The 22,759-nt window shown below is 23.7% G+C and overlaps 2 protein-coding genes across 3 annotated transcripts in view; one reads left to right on the forward strand and one right to left on the reverse strand.

The window, feature by feature from the left end:
- LOC129610661 (anion exchange protein 2) overlaps positions 1-16,344 on the reverse strand; it is a 58,305-nt gene extending 41,961 nt beyond the window's left edge. The window contains exon 1 of one of the 2 annotated variants that reach the window (XM_055523301.1): positions 15,640-16,344. The gene's annotated coding sequence lies outside the window, so the exon portion shown is untranslated. The other variant, XM_055523302.1, reaches the window with a different exon arrangement.
- The window catches only part of LOC129610660 (homeobox protein 5-like), a 212,377-nt gene extending 190,110 nt beyond the window's left edge, over positions 1-22,267 (forward strand). The window contains exon 7 of the mRNA XM_055523300.1: positions 22,211-22,267. Within this exon, the coding sequence (XP_055379275.1) occupies positions 22,211-22,252 (42 nt within the window). The 3' untranslated portion in view covers positions 22,253-22,267. The remainder of the gene's footprint in view (positions 1-22,210) is intronic.
- Positions 22,268-22,759: the final 492 nt, after the last annotated feature.

A 22,759-nucleotide genomic window follows, 5' to 3' on the forward strand; every position in this document is an offset into this window, starting at 1 on the left:
ATACCAAATTGATTACTCTTTTTTATATAGATGTACCAAAGCTAATGCTTGCGACATTTCAAAAGATTTGAAAATCTTTTTACTCTTTGTAAGCACCTTTATTTAACAGGAATTTATTTGAAGGAAAATTTAAAGGAAAATTCATTGGTACACTATGGAATACTGGAAAATTATGTGGTGCGTTTTTAACTTCTATTTAATTTAATTATTCGAATGCGTTTGAAGAATCGAATTCAATAATTTACAACTATTTACTAATTACTATTTACTAATTACTATATACTAATTACTAATAATTTTACTTTCTATTCCAATGACTTCCATTCATTTCATATCCACATTCTCATTTTATTAAACAAATTCCGTGTAAAATCCTAATGTTTATTGGTGTTTAATTTAATTTAAAAATGATTAACATTTTATCTTCCAGACATTATAATATTTATATTTTACGTTTATGACATATTTCAAAATTATTACCATAAAAACAAACATAATGAGTACATTAACAACCCTATATCAATGTAAGTAATTCTAAAATTTGAATAATTTTAAAAAATATTTATGGTACAATAAAAAAAATTCAATTCTTTCAAAAATTCGTATTATGTCGTAAACGTTAAAATTTTGAAAATACGAAAGACTTTATTTTTATGACTACACTCGACTGTATATACTGCAAACACTAAAATTACTCAAAATATATACACATGTACATTACATTACACATAAGAATAAGTAGAAAAATTTAAAATGGACTTTAATTCGCTCAAATAATATTCGAACAATGTATGACTGTAATTACATTTTTAGTCATTTCACGTCACAAAGAAGTCATTGGTCTCTAAGTGTAATAAAAATTTTTTTTACTACTGCTTAACTCTATTTCAATTTTATTTAATATTTTTGATATCTAATCTAAATTTTAAATAATAATTTATTTTACATACTCGTTTATTATAATTAATTTTCATAATTAAGTAGTTTATTACTATTAAGATTATATAAAATAAATATTTGGCGGAATAAAAAAAGCATAATCTTCTGTTCCGCGCCTAAATTTTTTATTATTTAATAATATTTTTATATTGTGAATTTGTGATAATAGTTATTGTATATAGATTAACAAATTTTATAATCATAATTATTATTACTAAGTTAATTTTTAAAATAATTAAGAAAATTTCCGATTGATTTCATTCAATCCTAGTAAAAAAATTTAATTTGAGTACAATAAATTCGTAATTATTGCGTAATTTTAATTTGATCTTCAATACTTAATTATTAATATTAATTAAAATTCAACAAATGTGACAAAGTAATCAATTTTTCCTTTAAAATTATTAAGATTTTGCAGCCTGATTAAATTTTTTAAAACTGAAAATCACAATGCACAGTCATCGTCATACCTTCTCTTAATAAAATCTTAATTATTTGAGTTATTGACTGAAAATTATTCTGAATTAAATGAACATAAATTAAATAAAATAATATTAAATTCCATTAAAAACTCTAATAATTTATTTTTAATGACATTTGAGTATATCAAAAACCAATATTTATTATCAGATCATTCTTATCCAATCTTTTTTAAGCATATTGAAATGTTTTCAATTTGTGTGTGTTTCAGATGAATTGTTTGATGAAATAGCAAATTTCGTTTTTCTCGAAATTCACGAAAAATTTCGTTTTTCTCGAAATTCACCATAGCACGAAAAATTTTATTGTATATTGCATTATGAACAAAATTTTCGATCTCTTTCAAATTCTTAATAACGCAAATAAATTTCACGTCATTTTGATGACAATTACTTTTATAACATAAAATTAAAAAATATGAGTTCTCTTTAAACCGAAAATTTCTCAAAACCGAACAATTTCAATGTAAACAATCTGTCATTTAGCACGAAATTTTTGATTTGCAAATTCTACGGGTGTATTTAATTGTTTTTTCTCTAAAACAGACCAACGTTTTGTGAGTAACTTACAATTAAATGGATTTTGCAAATTATTAATTCGTGTTTTATTTCTTACACCCTTTAGCACGAAATATGGTGATTCGTATTATGAAGGTTCGACTGTATATAACAATCTTAATCCAATTCATAATTCAAAATATAATTTTAACACTTTTAATGACTGTAGATGCACGAACAGATTAAAAATTGTATAATATTTTTCAATTAATTTTTAATTTCAATACTCTTAGAATATTAGAGAAATAAACAAACAAACAAACAAGTTTCACTAAAAAATTTCAATTAATTTTTTTTAATGAATTAAAAATAATTTTTCAAAATTGTCACCCTATACTTACTATACTCATATAAAATTGACGTCTTTCAAAAACTTGAATTGTCGGAAACAATCAACACTATAAAGGATTTATTTTAATTAATTTCTAATTTTAAAAATTAATTAAAACAAAAAATTTATGCAAGATTGGTCTAAAGTAATTTTAAAATGAAATTTCCTGTACATTAAATTTACATTTTAATTATTAATAAATTTTATTTAAAATAATTTTTAACAAAATTGTATTACACTACTTACGTTACTTACTTACGATAAGCAGTAAATAAGTATGTGCTTACTTACAGAATTTCTACAAAATTTCATAATTAATTACTAACAGATGACATAATGTATAACAAAAGCTTTCATAACTCGAAATATATGTAAAATTAAAATCAAAAACCTAGGTAAATTTTCTTATTTATTTTGAATCACGTTTTTAGTTATTAAAAATAATTTTTCATTAAAGTAAATTTTTTTTAGTTTTTAAAATAATTAACAATTTAAGTGTAATACAAGTGTAAGAAAATATAAATGAAATTAGAATGCATTTGAATTTGTAATTTAACACTTCCAAGTTGTGACCGCATAATTTATATACATTTTTTTAATATTAAATTTACGGTAGCAATAAAGTATTATTGCCACTTAAATTAAAAAAAAAAGAAACAAATTAGAGCGCCATCCAACATTTTAATTGTCATAAATAAGAATACACTATAAATGTGACAGTGACATATTATATAATTTATAGTATGACAATTAAATGGTAGATTATTTATTAAAAACTGAAGGTAGTATATTTAAAATATCGTAATTATTCGGTGAAATTTAAATAAGAAAAACATTTTTATTTAAAAAAAAATTCTAACATTTTAGTAAAAGTTATAAAATTTTGAAATTAATTTGACACTATAATAAATTTGTCAAAGTCGTGAAATGACATAAGACATGTTAACTATTATCTTGGAATTTACGATAAATTATATAACCATAAAAAAAATTTTACCAGTAAGTAATATAAATTTATAATTAAAAAATATTAGTTTACAATTTTTAAATTTAAAATGTTATATAATTGCCTTACTCAATAACATTATTTGTCAGAATTTATGAACATTTATTTCATCAACAGAAAAATGTGATTGCCAATGTCACTAGTAAATATATATAGTGTGAGTAATTCTGTTATATAACTAGTATTATAAGAAATATTATGAAAGAATTCAAATATTATTATTGATTAAACAAATGTTTTTCTATTTTTTTTTCAATTAATTAAATAACTTGAAAACAGATTTTGTGTATTACAAAAATATGTATATGTATAACAGATATAAAAATATTTGCTATATATACGCGTCACATGTATAAAATTGCAAATTTACAATATGATTTCAAATTTAAAGATAAGATTTGGTACTTAATATGAGTTTCGAAGAATCTAATGCCTTAAAAATTCTATAGCATTTCCTAAACATGTGCACCCGCACAGAGATAACCTTAATCATAAGAACAAAGATAAATTATAAGTATTAGTAATCAAGTACTTATAAATAGATATGTTTTGAATCAAAATTATAACACAATTAAAAACAAGTAAAACACTTGTAATAATAAAAATTTTTTCCAATTATTTTTTTTTATCAAAAATATTAAGAGTGTAAATTGTGAATTTCTTAAATAAATTAATCATAATATTTAATTATCAAATTGACATAATCTTGAAATCAAGGTATAATAAGTATACTTTCGGAAGTTATTACTATTGTCGGAATTTATTGTAGTTAGAAAACCGACTACAAGGTGGCTTTCTACATATTAATAGTATGCATGCTAATAGGATAATAGGTATAGCACGTTCTTAATTTTAATCTTTAAAATATTTTTACAAATATTCAGTGAGTATAAATGAATTACTAAATCCATGATGATAAATAAATTTTGTAATTTAGAGCTTCGATATCCTCGTATCCAAATTGTTTGATCATGAATTGAATTAAAAATTTTTTAACCCTTTAGCGATCAAACTATTTATTTCCAACAATATTTTTTGGATGGTAAGCAAAGCATATACCATCAGTTTGCTTTGGAGAGGTCAAAATTTTTTAACTTTTCTTAAAATTTAAGATAATTTCACATTTTCAATACTGATTTGCGTGCTTTAAAAATATACGACCTGTACAATATTTTAACCCTCTATATCTTTGTGTTCTTAAATAAATGATTCAACAAAAAAACGGACGCACGAACGTGCAAAACTTAGATCAACTAAGAATTCGATTCTGAGCCAAAATGTATACTCATTATAATTTATGGGGTCGTAAATATTTCCTACTTGGTATTACTTACATACGTCGTGATAAATTAAATATATATATTCTCTATGATATATATAATACTTATATAAACCGATATAATAACGGGAAAACATTAAATTTATTCAATAATATTTTTTGTCTTTAAATACAATGTTGAACATATTGGAAAACTTGAGTATACAAAACAATATTTCACACACATTCTCAATATCTCAACACACATTCATACAGGCATACACAAATACGTGAAGTTCATGCTCCAAAAATTGTAAAAACGACAATGTTATCAGTTTTGTATTTATAGCTTTATGTATGAGCAAACAACAAATGACATTTGAAAAACAAAAATCCAGCAGAAAAATACAAACACTTCTCTCCCACCTGTGTACAATTTTGTCCTAAACAAATATTGCACAATATTCTATTGATTTATTTATTTTTTTTTTTCCAAGTTTTTATTCTGGTTTTTTGTTTTATTGTTTTGAAAACAATAAAAATGTATGTAAAGTAAACATGTAACTGCTGGTAACAATATTTTGCTGTTCTAAATAAAAAACACAAAACTATAGCAATCATAATACATTCACTCTTATTTACATAAATAGAAAACAAAACACAAAACAAAAAAAACAAAATAAAAGTACCATCAATATCTGTGTGTGTAAGCCTCCCCATACAATTTATGTATATGCGTTATTTTATGTCTTACACCTACTCATAGGTTAACAAAATTTTCTTAGAATTCATTCTAAAAAATAGAATGTGCAAGTGAATGTAAAAGAATATGTTTATGTAAACTTATGACAAATTGAATTTGATTTTGTGATCTTGAATTCAAAAAAAAAAAAAACAGAAACAAATATTGATTGTCAATATCAAAAAATTCAATTCAAAAAAAAAAAAATGGCCGTCAAAATTAATTTCTAATAAAAAGCAAAATTTGCATTACTTTAAGCATTTTTTTTTTTTATAATATTTTAGTCTGACGACGCTTTTTTTCATTTTTTTGCTTAAAAATTGCATAAAATTCTTAATGTTTTTTTCATTTTTATTCTTTTTAATAGTTTTAAATTGCATTTAATTACAACAATTAACAAAATATGTTGATTTATTAAATTGCTATAAGCAATTTTATTGGTTTCTAACTTTCACATTTTAGTTCCTCAATTCCTATGCTAAATATGCACATACGAGTACATATATCGCACAAATATCAATCAACAAAAAATTTATAAAAAATAATTATTGTTTTTTGTAGTACATTTCCTATTTATTTCCTTATAGTGTTGCCAGATTGATCTAGATTTTTCAAGTAATAATAATAATAAGAATGAAATATGTAATTCTCTATTTTCAATTGAATTTAATTTCAATTATTTAACCTTATATGTATGTATGTAAGTACAGAAAAAGTGATATAAATATTTGAATTAATTTATTCCACAATTTTTATATAATATATTTTACGGTATATACGAGTGTCTATGTGCTATATATAACCGGGGTGTTAATTAGCTTTAAGCGGAAGAAATTGTATTTTGAACATGACAATTTTATATATATGTATATATAGAACTTTCAAATTTAATTTTAATTATATTCCGTATGAATAACACGTTTGTAGGGTATTATAAATTTAGAATTTGGTTCTTATATATATTGTGTAGAAATATTGATCTTGGTTTTATAAATTATTGCAAAATGTCGAATATTCTAATTGATATAAATATCCTTGACTTCTAAAATGCAATAATTTTGTATTAAAACACAATTCAGCAATTCACACCTATAAGCTGAATTGTATTAAAACCATATTACTGCATTTTGGAAGCCAAAGTATATGCCAGTTTTCCGTCAGTATGTCCCTCCAAATCTTATTAATTTTTATGTCACCTATTTGATTTACATATGTCTTAAATTTTTTTGACTTCCAAAATGCAAAAATTTTATATTAATACACAATTCAGCAATTCACATCTATAAGCTGAATTGTGTATTAATACCATATTACTGCATTTTAGAAGCCAAAATATATGTCCGTTTTCCTTCACTATGTCCTTCCTAATCTTATTAATTTTTACGTCAGCTATTTGATTTACGTTACAAAATTGCTTTTAATGCGAAATTCATGTTTGATAACTTGTAACAATGACTTGGGAAACTGAGACAGAGTACCCTATAATATCACATAACAGCCGTATACCTCTCATAAAGGAGCAACGAATTAATAAATATGGCCGGCATATTTTAAGAGTTTACTCGAGATATTTCAAGTTCTTGTGGTAAATTTTTTTTAAAGAATGCCACCCCATAATTTCAAAGAATATATGTAAGTAAAACTGAGATGCTTTAAAATGGCGACTTTAAAAATTCAGTTAACTGTGCATACCAGACAGTTGACATGGTCAACCCTATTTATTCTCGTTTTATTTGTTTCCCATGCATATTTATTATTAAATAATTTTCTTTTTTTGTTTTCGTAATTTTTATATACCGCATATTGATTTAATTTGAAATTTTCTTATATCGTATTTTTTTTTTTTAAGTTTTTCAATTTTAAATTTTTATATTTTTTTTTGTTCTCGATTATATTTTACTTAAATTGTGTGAATTTATATTAAATTACGCTTAAAGGCATAAATAGTTTTGAAATAGCAATTGGCAATATAAAGTAAGGTAATGCCTAAAGCACGTTTTATATTTGTTGAGTCTTGGGGATGATTTTTCACAAGTGCAACAAAAACATTGAATTCACTTCAATCTACAATTAATTCGTAATAAAAATCAAGTAAAATAGGAAAATAAAGGGCATTTTTGGATTATTATAGAAAATTTTTAATATTTTCAAAATATGTGGGCCTTTAAAGGGATAAACATTCAATTTATTTGAAATGTCATTTTAAAAGAGGTAGACTATTAAATAATTTATTTACTTATTGCTTTAGAGATTATGCAAATATTTCTTTATATGAATATCGGAGTAATCTTGTTCAATTCCGAATCTGAATTTAATTTCTTATTCGTAGCAGCTCTATACATTTATTTACTTATTATTAATATCTACTCCCAACTATATTTTATACGCACAATGACTTGTATTTAATAACAAGTCCTACAGAGCTATTCAGTGAAATCAAAATGAAATTGCAATAACAAACACGTACTTAGTATACCTATGTATATCCTAATTTACATGTCCTTATAAAAAAAAATCATATTCAAATATTTAAGATTCAAGTGGAACATCATACTTATTATGCTTAGCATAAGTGTGGTATACTTAAGATGTAATAAATTTAAATATAAGTACAAGTACTCGTATACTAAATTCTTTTAATACATTTATTGAAAATTTATTAATATATTATAAAATTCTAAAGCTATTAATTTTAAGAAACACGTGATTTGATTTTTTAGAATATTAAGTACAAAAATACACATTTTTTTTTTGTTGAAATCAATCTCTTATTTGCCACGAAATGTTAATAAATCTTGATATATTTTATTACAGCCTGTTAAGTTAGGCATATACAACGTGTACGTATACAAATAGATTTAATATAATATAGGCACGTAAGAATGTATTAGGTGTTTAAGTATGGGTAGAATAAAATTAAAATAAAATCATTAAAAAAGAATTGATTGCGATTCTATTTCTAATTTGAATGCGAGAATTGCAAATACAGGATTGTGAAAACACTAGTAAAATACATAATGATAGAATTGTTAAGTTTTATGATGTCGGATGTTCTTATGATAAAAACATCCGACAATTAATACGAAACGTTCACACGAAAGGGTTGATATTGTTCGAAATCGATTAATCGGTCATCGAAATCTTAAATGATAAATATTTCTCAAAATATATCTTGTGTTTTAGAGCAAGCGACGAGGCAACTTCAAGTTTGATCACATTGACATTAATTCGTTGAAAACATTCGCATTTATTTATGTTGGTTTGGTTGTTTGCTAAATAAAAATCTTACCAAATAATGTTGTTTTATTCAACTGGCAATGCTATCTATACACAAATTAAAATAATGTCAAATTTTAATACATGATATTTTTATTTCCCTAACAATACCAGATTTTACTTGATACCCGAGAAATGTCAAAATTATTGGAACTTGGATGCATTAATTATCGTTTTCATGTTGTTTTGTTTTTTTGCTACATGGTATTAAAAACTGGTAAATTAAACTAAGCTGATAAATTTAACTAATATAAATTTTAAAATATTAAAATATTGTCATGACACATAAAGCGCATCGAAAAAATTCAGGAAAAAAACAAATTTTTGTAAGGTAACACCGCCTATTACCGGAAAATTAAGTTTTTTTTGTGTTTCTGATCTAATATTAATAAATTTTAATTTTTAAACGTGAGAAATTAATTGTTATTAAATTTTAATAAAATAAATTTAATTATGAAAATAAATAAATTAAATTAATCAAAATTATAAAATGTGCTAAAAATTAATTGGCTTGTGTTTTTCTTGCTAGTTTTTTCTAGTTTTAATAATCCATTTCGAAAAAAAATATTCTAATCTGTTAAGTAAATTTGACATTTCTAAAACCAGTTTTAATAAAATATCACTTTTTGCCTATCTAAAAAATCTTATTCACGTTTTTGAATAAATTTTGAATTAATCGTGTGCACCTTCAAATTTAAAAGTTTTATTTTAAATTCGGAAATGTAGTGATCATAATAAAATGTATTTATAACTTAATAAAATGCAAGGTTCATGAAAAATGTAAAAGTAGAATTTAAATTAATTTTCCATTTAGTTACTCATATATGTTTTCATCGGAAAAATGTGACATTTCAAATACATTCGGCAAAGAACTGACACCAATGACGTTGACATACCACACCATCTAGTGCCAATCTAAAGAAAATGATTCATGACGTGTTCAGAGTTGTTGTCAACACTTTTATTTTATTCTTTAAATCAAATATCAAACATGTTATTTTGAGAGTTAATCTCCCATCGGTTTTGATGCTTACTCTTCATAGGTTTCCTGTGTAATTTAAGGATTTTCATGAAAAATTATTTATTGAAATCCATCAATAAAATTTTGACTATCATAAAAATTTCACTAATAATTGCATTTTTTTTTAAATTTTTCAATTATTTTCCGAAATTCAAAAAGTTTTTTCTCTCTTCACCTTTAAATAAATGAAACAAAGGAAAAAAATTTACAATGACATTAACAGTAATTTGAAATCGAGACGTCAACAAAACATAATTTTATTCTGTCATAAAAAATTATTTTGACAGATTTTTGACAACTTCTAATTATCCTATAATATTGATGACAAATTTTCATTTTAATAAATTTTAAATTGCATTTAATGACGGTAATAAATTATGATTGAAAAAGCGTTAATGCATATAGAAACATACATATATATATATATATATATATATATATATATATATATATATATATATATATATATATATATATATATATATATATATCTATATACATATACACGCATGTATTGTGAATAAAATATTCATAAATGAAAACAACCACCTTATATAACCTTGATCGAGATATTGAAATTTTTGTATCCAGTTTAAGTTTTAGACAGCAAAAATAAAAAAAACAATAACTAAAATAAAAAGTCAGTTAAAAAAGCAGTTACTTTTTGTTTAATAGTTAAGCTTTTTGTTTTTCTATTTATGAAAAAAATTGTGCAGTTATTGTTTTTTAATTTTTTGTGTTTGTTTGTTTATGTGGTTGTTACACCGTGGTCATGGTTAATACGAGTACTGCAATCAATAAAATCAACTTAAGCACTTTAGATAGAGAAAGAGCAAAAAAAAAATATTTTTCTCGGAGCCGGTTAACCAGTTTTACTATTGTGAATGATGTGAAACCTAATAATTTTTCTAAGATTTATTTTACTATAACTGTTTATTATAGTAGTATACAAAATATAAGCACTCATTTAGTCATTATATTTGTACTTACTATGCTTATTGTAATTTCTAAATAAATTTTCCTAAGCTAAAATTTAAATAATAGTGAAAATGTCATTTAAGTCATTAAATGCAAAAATAATGACTATTAAAAATTTTTTTTTTTTGTTTGTATAAAAAGTAAAAGTTTAGGTAAATCGGAAAAATAAAAGTGTTATATTTTTTTATAACGATATAGAAAATTAATATTTAATTACAATTAGAATTTTTTTTGTAATATTGAACTTTTTTCTAAAAATAGAAGTGTAAATTTTGTGATAATAGAATCGCATAAAATTAAATATAGAAAAGTCTAAGTCTAGAGTTTTTGTAGTTCTAAGTTCAATTCCGAATCAAAAGCTATTTGAACAGTTTTATTAATGGTATGAATGGAAATTAGTGCAGAAATTTTTGACGAAAGCAAAAAAAACATTAGAAGATTTTTCAAAAAATTAAAATTTAATTAAAAAAAAAATTCTCTTTCTTACAATTACTCTCTTTCTTTAATTACTAAAACACAGCGAAGATTTTAGTAATGCATTTTTAATTTTAATGCATTGAATTGATTTGAACTGAATGCTCACTTTTTTTTAACCACGTAACAATAACTGCACTTAAAAAGATTATAAGAACATTAAAAACATTTGAGATTATGAAATTATATTGTAGATACTGTTGTATAACAGTTTGATTAATAAATATATGAATTAAATTTAAATTATTGAATTTAAATTCAATAAATTAAATTTGATTATTGCATTTATTGTACTTTTACTGAGCGTCTATAAAGAATATTAAATTAATTGCATTCAGTTATAATAATAAGTACGTTGAATTAAATTTTACTGTCTTATAAATAGTACAGTTTTAGAATTTTTATATTCTAGGAGTGATCTTCTGTCTGTTATTGATTCAGGTTATCGAATTGGATTCAAATATTCGAAGAATATTTAATGAAGTATAACACTTTTAAAACTAAATAACAAAAAAAATAGCGTTCGATTCGTAATATTACAACTAGTTTGGAGTGTTATACTCCTGTAAAAGGACCGCATCAATTAAGTAACATTATTTTTCTTTAACTATTTTTGAAAAAAATATCGAAACATAACTTTCTTATACAAATATACGATCATAAGTTCACTAATTATAGATTATGTACGCAGATGTTATTTTTAACAAACATTTTATTACCAGTCTCTATAAATAAATTATCATCAATAAAAATATTTTTTTTTTTTTGATAAAATTTTAATAAACTTAAATTAAAATATGCGCAACATAATAATTATTACAATTTTTTGATTCTTAATAAATGTAAATACAATATATACATATACATATATATATATACAACGTATATTACGATAAGGACATACAAAACTCAAAACTAAATTGATTACGAAGGGCAATCTCAATTTTTCGAATTTTCACAATTGTGAATTTTTATAAGCACAACGCAAACAAAATTCATAGACGCCGTCTATAAAACACGTCACTGAGATTACGGCAATAATTTATAATATTTAAAATATTTATGACAGCGTTGCATTAGTTTTTTTTAAATAAATTAAGTCTGATTTCGAAAAATTTTACAATATAGGTAATAGTTTTGAATTTAATTTTTTGTCTTCAGACCCTTGGGTAACGAACAGCATAAATTATATTCAAACCACAATTATTATGTACTGTACAAGACAAGCATATAAAAATATCAAATTTGCAGCTGACTGTAATTTGTTATATATGTAGTTACAATACAATCATTCTCTCAAATACAACTTTATAAAAAAATTTCAGAAATTTTATAATTTTTCAAAAATTATGTAATAAGGGCTTGTAATAATAATCACTGACTAATTTTTCTACCTTTATGTATGTATGTATAAAATAATAATTCAAATGAATTATCAGTTCAGGGTCTCTTTAGCATGGCTTTCTAAATTGCTAGCATAATTAAGTAGAAACAATTTGTCGTAATATATTGACAACTAATTATTATAGATTTGGAATATTTTTTGAAAAATAATCAAATGTAATTATTTGTGTCCCCTCAAATTTAGTAAATAATAATTATTAATTTATAAAAATAAACAAAACAATTTTAATACAAATTTATTTTCAACGTTTAAAATATAATTTAACAGTAAATTAAACATAATATAACAATAATTTAATTACAAATTACCTAAAATTATATTAATTTAAAAAATTGTAATAATTGTTATACGAAAGCAAAATGATAAACCACAAATTATAAAAAATAAAACATTCTCGATAATTCTAACTAACTAAACATACTCGAGTTAAGCGTTCTCAAATCTCGTACAGCGCACCGCTAATAAAATTTTTATTACACTTTTCAAATACAAATCAAAAATAATAAAAAATTTTATAATTATAGAGCAAAACATAACAAAATTGTTATAAAAAATTTGGCAAAAATTTGAAAAACAAAAATTTGGAATTAAGTTCAGATTACATACAATAACATTGTAATAAAATATTTTTAATATAAGTTCGGAAATTTGTTATACACAGACTACAGTTATGATTTATGACTAATGAAATATAAGAAATACTTTTTATAAAAATATTTAATTTTTAGCAAAAAAAAAAAAACGATGCGATAAAATTAATAAAAGAATTTTTGCTTTTAAAGTAGAACAGAAAAATTTCACTGCCGTCAGCATAATATGCACTTGTAATAAATTTATACATACATACATACATACATATATATGTATGTGAAATTTGAATTCTTATTTTTAAAATTCTAAAAATGTATGTATAGGTAGTAAAATTTATAAGCATACATACATATATACATAAATATTTTGTTTATTTTTGGAAATATAGAATTTGTATTGGTACCTATACAATAAGAATATAAAACCTATTGTTCGCGAATCAAAATATCTTTGAAGAAAAATAGTTCAAATCAGTCTCACTAGTCTCAACATAACTTCCAGCAAAGTATATTGATTTTGATAGTGCAAAATAAATAAAATAACCCTTTAATTTATAGTACTTTCTCAAAATATTATCAATTTGACAATCATATCAATCACAGTAACAACTTGCATCAGTAACAAAAACTGGAATTTATGGCGCTTGTGTCAAACTGTATTGGAATTGTGTGCACTGAATAATGTTCTGCAAAAATGATTACATTCCCAAAAAAAAAAAATTTGCGCAATTTTTTTGCACCATTTTTCAATATAAGAATGCGATATTATGCATTGAATTATTAGTTTGAAATCCTTCCGTCAAACATACAGGTACCGTATAACATTAAGTGCTTTGATCTGCTCAAATTTTTAAAAATTTTTATTTCGGCCCATAACCTTATAAAATGTTGCAAATTTTTTGCTATACCATGATCATTTCATATAATTTTGTATAATATTATACATACACAAAACAAAAAACTGTTATAATCATGTGTTAGGTAGAAAATGAAGAAGAATTGAAAAAAATGTTGAGGAGTGTAAAACAGATGAAGAAAACAGAAAAATTTTCCATTCTTTCGATTTGCATACATACATTCATACTTATTTATATTGGAATAGGTAGTAAAGAAATTTTATTCTGAGTTTGGTAATAAATGCTTCAAAATTCAATTTGTTTAGGTAGAATTTTTTTTTGATAATAGTATACATAAACACAAACAAATGTAAATTAAAATTAGAGAGAAGCTAATGGTCAACAGAGCGAAGATTATTATTGTCTATTTAGAATATGGCGTAAAATTCAAAGTTTTCAATATTTGGAAATAAAATACTAATATGTGACTGGAACGAATTTGTTTGGTTGCAATTCAATTAATTGCATTGGGTCTTAGTGTATTAACCCTTCTTAACAGTGTTCTAGAAATAAACATAGATAATTATGTGTTAACAACAATTATTACTAGTGTCGTAAATGGAAATTTGAATTTAAAAAAAAAAATAAAATTTAAAAAACGTGCTATTAAACAAAAAAGAGAAAATCTGAAAATGACTTTGTTTTTCTTTTTCGTACACTTGCACATAAGTAAGTTTTCAGTTACATATGTTGGAAGTTAATATTGGTACATAAATTTGATAAGTAAATATGAACATAGTAACAATAAACAGTGTTGAAAAGCAAAGAAGAATTGGAGAATAATAAGAACTGGACGAATTTGTGCAATAAGTGTGTATTTTTTTACTTTGAAGTGTTGAATAACACTTAATCTTTAAGCAAATTAAACTCTTCATATGGTATTCATTAGATTTAAAAGCGTCCAATGGTATAAGTTCTACAGCGTATACACCAGATGCAACTCGAACCATTGAATTTTAATTAAATTTATTATGAGAATGTCACAAAGAAATCAATCAGTTGTCAACTCAGAATGATTTGAGTGAACAAATGAGAAATGAATGCATTTGGCAAAAAAAAAAATTATTGTTAAACAAAAACCAGAGTCAATTAGAGTTGCTGACATTTTTCATTATTAAGCGCATATCCAAGTTTTCTTAATTAATTTTATAACTAAATTTAATCCGACTATAAGTAGTACCCAAATAACATTTTGATTTCATCTTATTATATGTATGTATACAATATACATACATATGTATGTTTTTTAAAAATTCGAACTTAAGTTTGTTCAAAATCCCAATTTTCGGAAATCAATGTGACAAAAAATTGTGCTGTTTAAAATTTGCATTCATTAATATTACAAGGAAGCGATTAACAACATATTCAAATATCAATTTTGATATATTTTGCCCTAACAGGTACCTACTTTACTGCATCAAGCATGACATAATCCCAAAAAACCATCTTGATCTTCGAAATTTAAACTGATCTTGTGCATATAGTAAAAGTAGGTAAAACAAAAAATAATCTAAATTTTTACTCAATTTTTTTGAAGAATTCTTAAGAAATGGAAGGTAGTAGATTTAATAAAGTCAGCCATTTTTACCTACTTGCTCTGCTAATAATTTTAAGGTTTAATGGTTGCGCTGCTATAAAATTAATAAGATCATTTTAAAATTTTTTCTTAATTCTTTTTTTACTCACTTTCTTTTAAAATTTTGTGAAAAAACACTTTGTTTTCCTGTTTCTTATTTGCAAAATTTTTTTTTTATATTTTATTTTAAATTTATTCGAATTTTAACTTTAACTTTTTTGCACAATCACAGGTAATTTTTTTCTCTTATATTTTTTCAATATTTTTTATTTTCTTGCTAAAAATATTTTTTTTTATTGCTCATGTTCTTTTCGCTTATACTTATACTTCTTAAAAGTTGTTCTTTTTTTTGATTCTTGTTTGAAATTTCAGCAATAGAATTGTTGTTGTAGTTGGTGGATGGTTATTTATGCAGGTATTATTGTTGCTCCGATAATTTTTTTTAATTGTTAACTGATCTGCTGAAACTGAAGTCAGTCAGAACAAATTTACATTTTCAAAATGTTTTTTTCTTTTCTCTCAATATTATTTTCTTAAATAAAAAAAAATTTTGCAACTTAACCTTAAAAGATTTTGCAAATAACCAACTTTCTATTTAATTCTTCTTAAATTTTATAATTAAATACAAAAAAAAAAATTATTTTCTTAAAGATTAAAACAAATCAAGAAAAATAACAACAACAAAAAAACAATTAAAAATTTTAATTATAAACAAAATAAAAATCGATTTAAGACAAAAAAAAATATAATCGTATCGAAACGCCGCGATTCTTAAAAAATTTTTGTTCTTTAAAAAGATTATTAAAACGTGTCTGCCCGTCAACAGATGCTTAATGACTAAAATTTTAAAATTTTATACCGTTTTACTATAAATCAAATAAAATAAAAGAAAGAGAAAAAAAATATTAGAAAAACGACAAAAAAAAATTAATTTTTTTTTATTTTTATTTTTTTTTTAGTACTTTTCCAACAAAATTTAGGAAAAAGCGCTTATTAATTTCAATCTGATCTTCTGTCCGTCCGTCCATGTGTTTGTTAACGAAATTTCTACAACCTTGCAAAATTTTATATAAATAAATAAAATTTCCGTGGGAGAAAACTTCCCCTACCAAATTATAGCTCTCCAAAATCCTGAAAAATTTCATTTTTTCACTATTTGTCGTAACGAAAATACAAACATTTTTTAAATTCTGCAAGGGCAACAAAATCACTGATTGTCACTTCTATCGCACCACAGCACAATTAAACATTAAAAAAAAACAAAATTGCCATTAAAATTTACCGTTATCTACAAATTGGTTTTTGTTTTAAAATTTTTGATACCGTTTCTCTTTTAAGCAATAAACTGTAGTTGCAATACTAATAAATTTCGTTAGAAGGCAATTTTTTTTCAACTTCCATCCCCTCTCAAGTTATCGACTTTCGAAATTTGTAAAATTGCCACTCTCGACTTTTTATATTCCTGAAACTGTAAGCTTTTCCAAATGTTTTGAAGGGAAAAGCGCTATTTTACGAACCATTGGCTTGGCCCAACTTTATTTTATTGCCATTTATTTTATTTTTACTTTAGTACTCTGTTCTTCACTCCAAATTTTTTTTTTTATTTGGAGAATTTTTCGTCATGAAGTTTTTTTTTTTTTAATATTGACAAATATTCTAAAAACACTATTCAGAAATGATTTCAATAAAAACAAAAAAAAAATAAAAAAAAAATTATTATTTTATTGCTATAGAAATGTCAAACGCCACATATACAATTAAGCACACACCGGCAAATCAAAATACATGCATATTTATGTACACAAATGGTAATTTGTATATACAATCATACATTCATAATAATGTAATAAACATTATTTTGTAACTTTATCAACTATTAAACTTCACCACAAAAAAAAAAACTGACTATTCGCTTGATCGTTTACTCCCCACATTATTTCATATTTATTAATATACAAACGTATGTCTTAATATGTATGTATGTATGTACATAAAATCGATCATATTCGTTACGAATAGGGTGAATGATCAAAGTATATTGTAAGTAGATAAGTAAGTAAAATTTAACATCAAACTTGACGTGTAAATCAACATTTATAACATTGACATTAACTTGAAACGTGTAAATCAAACTTTAAATTTTAAAACTTGACGTGTAAATCATCATTTATAACATTGACATATCAATTAATTATTTTATTCTTTGTCAAATTAATATTCATTTTTTGGTTTCGAATAATAATTCCTAAATTATACTTATTGTTAGAACCAAAGTAGGTATATGTATAGAAAGATTCTATTACTCAAAATCCGCTACTTTCGCTCTAAAATCTGCTTCTTTCGAAATAATTTCTACTAAGTTTTACCACTTTTTGTCATTTATGAATGTTCCCTGTGGCCTATATATTTTTTGCCATGTAAGATTTGGTGGATTCAAAATTTCTCTTTTCGCCCGATCGTGTTTTTAATACATGCACCAGAGAATAATGTTTATAGAGCTTTTAAATTTCCAAACAAATAAGCTTTATAATTTTTAATATACAGTTTATTTGTGAATGATGTATTAGAAATCTTTGGACCGTATATGCTTTTCAAATCATTATTTATAAAAACCACTAGAAATTGAAATTAGAATTAAAGAATTTTCTTTCAAACGTGCATAACTATTAATTCACTGAAATTTGATACTACACCTTGTATAACAAACGCATAAAAACAAACTATGCACATACACATTCATGTATGTGTAAATGTTTACGTTAATTATTATGTGTGTGCATATTTATAACGGTGAATAAAATCAAATATATAACATAAGTTAAGCACGCGACTCTATAATATTTTCATTTGCTTTACTTAAATGCGTTACTTTTATTGTACTTACGAATTAAGTACGTGTATGCATGTAGAGACATGTATAATTTTCTCTTTTGTACTCACATAATATTGAATAAAGTGAAACATAAATAAAAGGCAAGGCAACTGGTCTGGTATGAAAATATGTGCACATACATATTATATACATATGTACATAAGTGTGTGCAAATCGATTTCCAATGCTCTCTTGATTATTGACCGGAATAAAAATATTACCGATTTTTCAATTTACCATTGAGTATCCCTTTTGTGCTTTCTTTTTTTTTTTTCAAAACATGAAATTTTATGTTGTTTACTTGGATGTAGCATTAATGTTAATGAGCTATGCGTGTATTCAGATAACATACGTATTATAAACATTTACTTATGTATTCTGTATGTATACGTTCATATTATGTTCGTACATACATATAAATACATATGTGTGTACGTGTATTCTATATGAATTTTGTTGCGGAAAAGTACTTTTGTTCGGTCTTCAACTTAAAGTCATGACGATGCATTTATATGTAGTATTATGGTATCAAAAACAATATGACGTGCTGTTACTATATTTAAATACTATGTACTAGTTACAGAAATGATTACGTGTGACGTTACGTGATTACTTTTATCTTAATTTTTGGTTATTTAATTTTTAATAATCATAGAAAATTATATTAGTTTTCAATTTATAGCTGCGGAATTATATGTGGGGAAGGGATGGCGAGAAATTTAAATGCCTCAAATTTCAATAATTTCGAAAATTGATCGAGACTTTTCAGAAACATCGGCGAATAAACTCAAATATAACACGTATCAATTCAACAACGGTCGATTTTTCGGAAAGTGATCTTAGAAAATTGTAATACTGTAAATTGTAATACGGTAAATTGTAATACTGTAATACAAACTAAAATTTATTTAAATTAGGTATAACAAATTTATTTATTAAATTTTAAAACTTTTGTATTTAAATTAACACTAATTAATTTCGAAATTGTAAAAAGTACTCACTTTATGAAAGTAAGTACGTCTATAGCAATATCAATTGTAATTTAAATTCAAAGAAGAACACACTTTGAATACAAAATTTTATAAAAAAAAAAATAATTTTCTTTTAAGAATTATTATAACGTTTTAAAATATAATAAGCTATAGGTATAGGTACCGTGTTTAAGTAGGTCCTATAAAATTCAATTTGTATAAAATAAAAGAAAAAGTCTTTAAAAATTATATTTAACTCACTTTTTTAATTGAAATTCATTAATATTTTTTTTTTTAGAAATTGTATTCAGGATAGCAAGTGATCCAATTTTTGCCTGAAATAAAAAAGGAATCGATGGTCCTTTATATTTACTTTTTATAAAATTCGCAAAAATCATAATTTCCTATTGTAATGTTATTGTGTACATACTCGCTCTCTCTCTCTCTCTCTTCACTCTCTCCTTTCCATCTCTTTAATTTATGAATTTTTTTTCCCCGATTCTCAATAGCCCTTAGGCGTTTTTAATATAGAACAAAAATGAAAATGAGGAAGAATTACAAAGTTTTATGGCCCACTTCAAGACGAAATTTATGTTTAATTCATAAAAATTAAAAGAAAAACTAAAAATCATTTTATTGTTTTTCAAATGAAAAACCTCATCGGAAATATTTTTTTTGGATTTAAATGAAAAATTAAATTTGAAAAAACAAAAAATAAAAAAAAAAAACAGAATTAATTCCGCCCCACGGCTCGTTTTAGCAAAATTCACTTTAAAAATTTGCTTTTTGGTTTTTTATTGAACTTTAATAATTAAATGAACAATTTAGAATTTTGTTTTTTTTAATAATAATCGCTAAATTTATAAATTCAAAATTTTCAACTATACAAATGAGGTTTTTGAAAAAAAAAAAAAGCAATTTAATTTTATTAATTAATATTATTAATTTGTTTGATTTTTAAAATTTAACTTTGTGAAAATGTTGTTCAAAAAGTGTAAGCATTACAATAATTTAATTGCTCAATAATTATGTGCTAATGAATTTTTAACATTAATGAATTGTGAAGTTTAGAATGTGAAAATAAAGTGGCTCTCACAAAATGTTAGTGTGTCACATCTTCGTTGAAATGTAAATGAACTATATTTGAGTTGTTTATTCTATGATTCAGTTTTTCTATAATTCTAAATCACTATAGCATATACAAAATAACATATTATGTATGGCTTACTCACAACATTACTCATTTCAAACAAATGAGTAGTCACGAAGAAATTGGGGTCCAATTTGATTCAAATGTGTGTGATCCAAATGTGTGCGATCCAAATAATGTTGTAGTACAGGGCCGGAGGTATAGTCAGGTGCTCACAAAAAAGTATATTTTAGAAGCAAGTAATGTTCCGGTATAGGGCAGAGGTACATACATAGAAATGCAATCAAAAGCATATATTTATTTGGCTGTTAGATGCCTTAACATCATAATATAGAATCTTGAAATAGTGTGGTAGGGTGTGGAGCGTCATGCTACTCCTTTTGAAACAAATTCTACCCACTCAAAAATAAATTTTTTCTTACAATCTCGGCGACTACAAACTATTGAAACGATTTCACATTATCTACATAATGTAATTCATTAAAATATTTTACCTCTCAAACAAAATTCAAAAAAACAAACAAAATAATAGATGAGAATTTGAGAGAAAAAATTCATATTCGGTGACTAATTAAAATGACAAAAAGTAATTAAATATTTTATCACATAACTTGTTGTTCTACCTTACCTTTATTTATTAACATACAATTTTGCGAATAAGTCATAGATGAAGAAAAAAAAGAAAAAAAAACAAAAATTTTTCATTTTTAAAATAATTTGGAACGTGCGATGGCATGCGGGCTTATCATCTTTAAATCGTTTTCATGTTTAACATTAAATTTTTTTTTCTGAAATTTTTGGTTTTTTTAACTAAATGATTATTTAATGTTAACAAATTGTTTTATAATAAGATCATTTTTTTGCAAACACGCAACTTAACAATACTGCAAATGTAAATGCAATTCTCGTACACAGACAAATGTAGATTTGTCTACATTTTAAATAACATAGAAAAATGTTAAAGAGTAAATGTTGTACGAATAGTGTGAATTATTTAAATTTTATGTTAATTTGAGAGAAAAAATTGAAATTCATTAAAATTAAATACAAATATTTTCAATTAATAAATTCATTTCAATTAATAATTAATATTTTCAATTAATTAAAAATTCCATCACTTCTACTTGCATATACTGTCAGTTCGGAATAAATTTATGTATGTACAATGGAAATTAGTGTTCTTTAAATAGGAGTAAATAGTTATTTTAGTTGATTTATAAAGTTAGTATATTTAAGTACAATTAATAGTATATTTAAGTACAATTAATTATTAGAGAATTTTAACAGGCTCTGTTTGTAGTCTTCTTATGACTTATGAGTATGAGTTCAGCATTTTACATTTAAATAATGCTTTTAATGTTTACCAATAGAAAATTATGAATAAAAATGTTATTGAATCGCTATCAAATTAATACCTACACAATATTGAAGTCGACTACTCTGGTATTGAATGAAAAAATAAATCAAAACTACTCAGTGCGTTATTATTGGAGAATGGAGAACATTCTTAATTGCTCTCTCAGCATTTCTCTGTGACTGATATTTGAAAATTAATTTATTTTAAAAGCATATTGCTATATTGTTGTGCTGTTTACAAGAATATTAAATAAATGCATTGTTTATAAAAACACTTTAATTTACCTGTTATACAGTTAAAATAATTTTTTAATTTTCTCTTTTCTTTACAGGTAATTGCATTTCTACTTATCAAAGCCTTATATTGTATATGAATTTTGAGATAAGTTTAAATATCGAGAGTAATTAGTGATGTAAGTTAACTCAATTCATTGTATGTAAGTATCGGAATTAATAAATATTTTTTAATTTATTTATTTTCATGTTTAACTCAAACATTTTACATTATTCGTACATCAAATAATACAGTGTTATATGAAAAAAGTTTATGGTTCTTTTTTAAAGAGTCCTCTGTTATTGTAAAAACTAAATTGTTTTTATATTTATTCCCGAACCACAACATTCTGTTTACCGGCTCGTACATACCATAATTAGTCTTATGAAAGGATAGTACAAAATGATTGAGAGCGAGATTTCACATTAGTGTTAACGATAATTGGAACGACTAGAATGGTGAAATGAGTTCTGATTTAAAAATTTGGAAAATAAACGTTGCATCCACAATTTTTGACGATGTCTTTTTGCCGAAGTGGGCATGTCAATGAACCTTAGTCGACATTCATAAGGGAGCTAAATTATGCAATCTTCCGAGGGAAGATGAC

The sequence above is a fragment of the Condylostylus longicornis genome, unplaced genomic scaffold (assembly GCF_029603195.1).
Source record: "Condylostylus longicornis isolate FDR11 unplaced genomic scaffold, ASM2960319v2 ptg000046l, whole genome shotgun sequence".
Lineage (NCBI taxonomy): Eukaryota > Metazoa > Arthropoda > Insecta > Diptera > Dolichopodidae > Condylostylus > Condylostylus longicornis.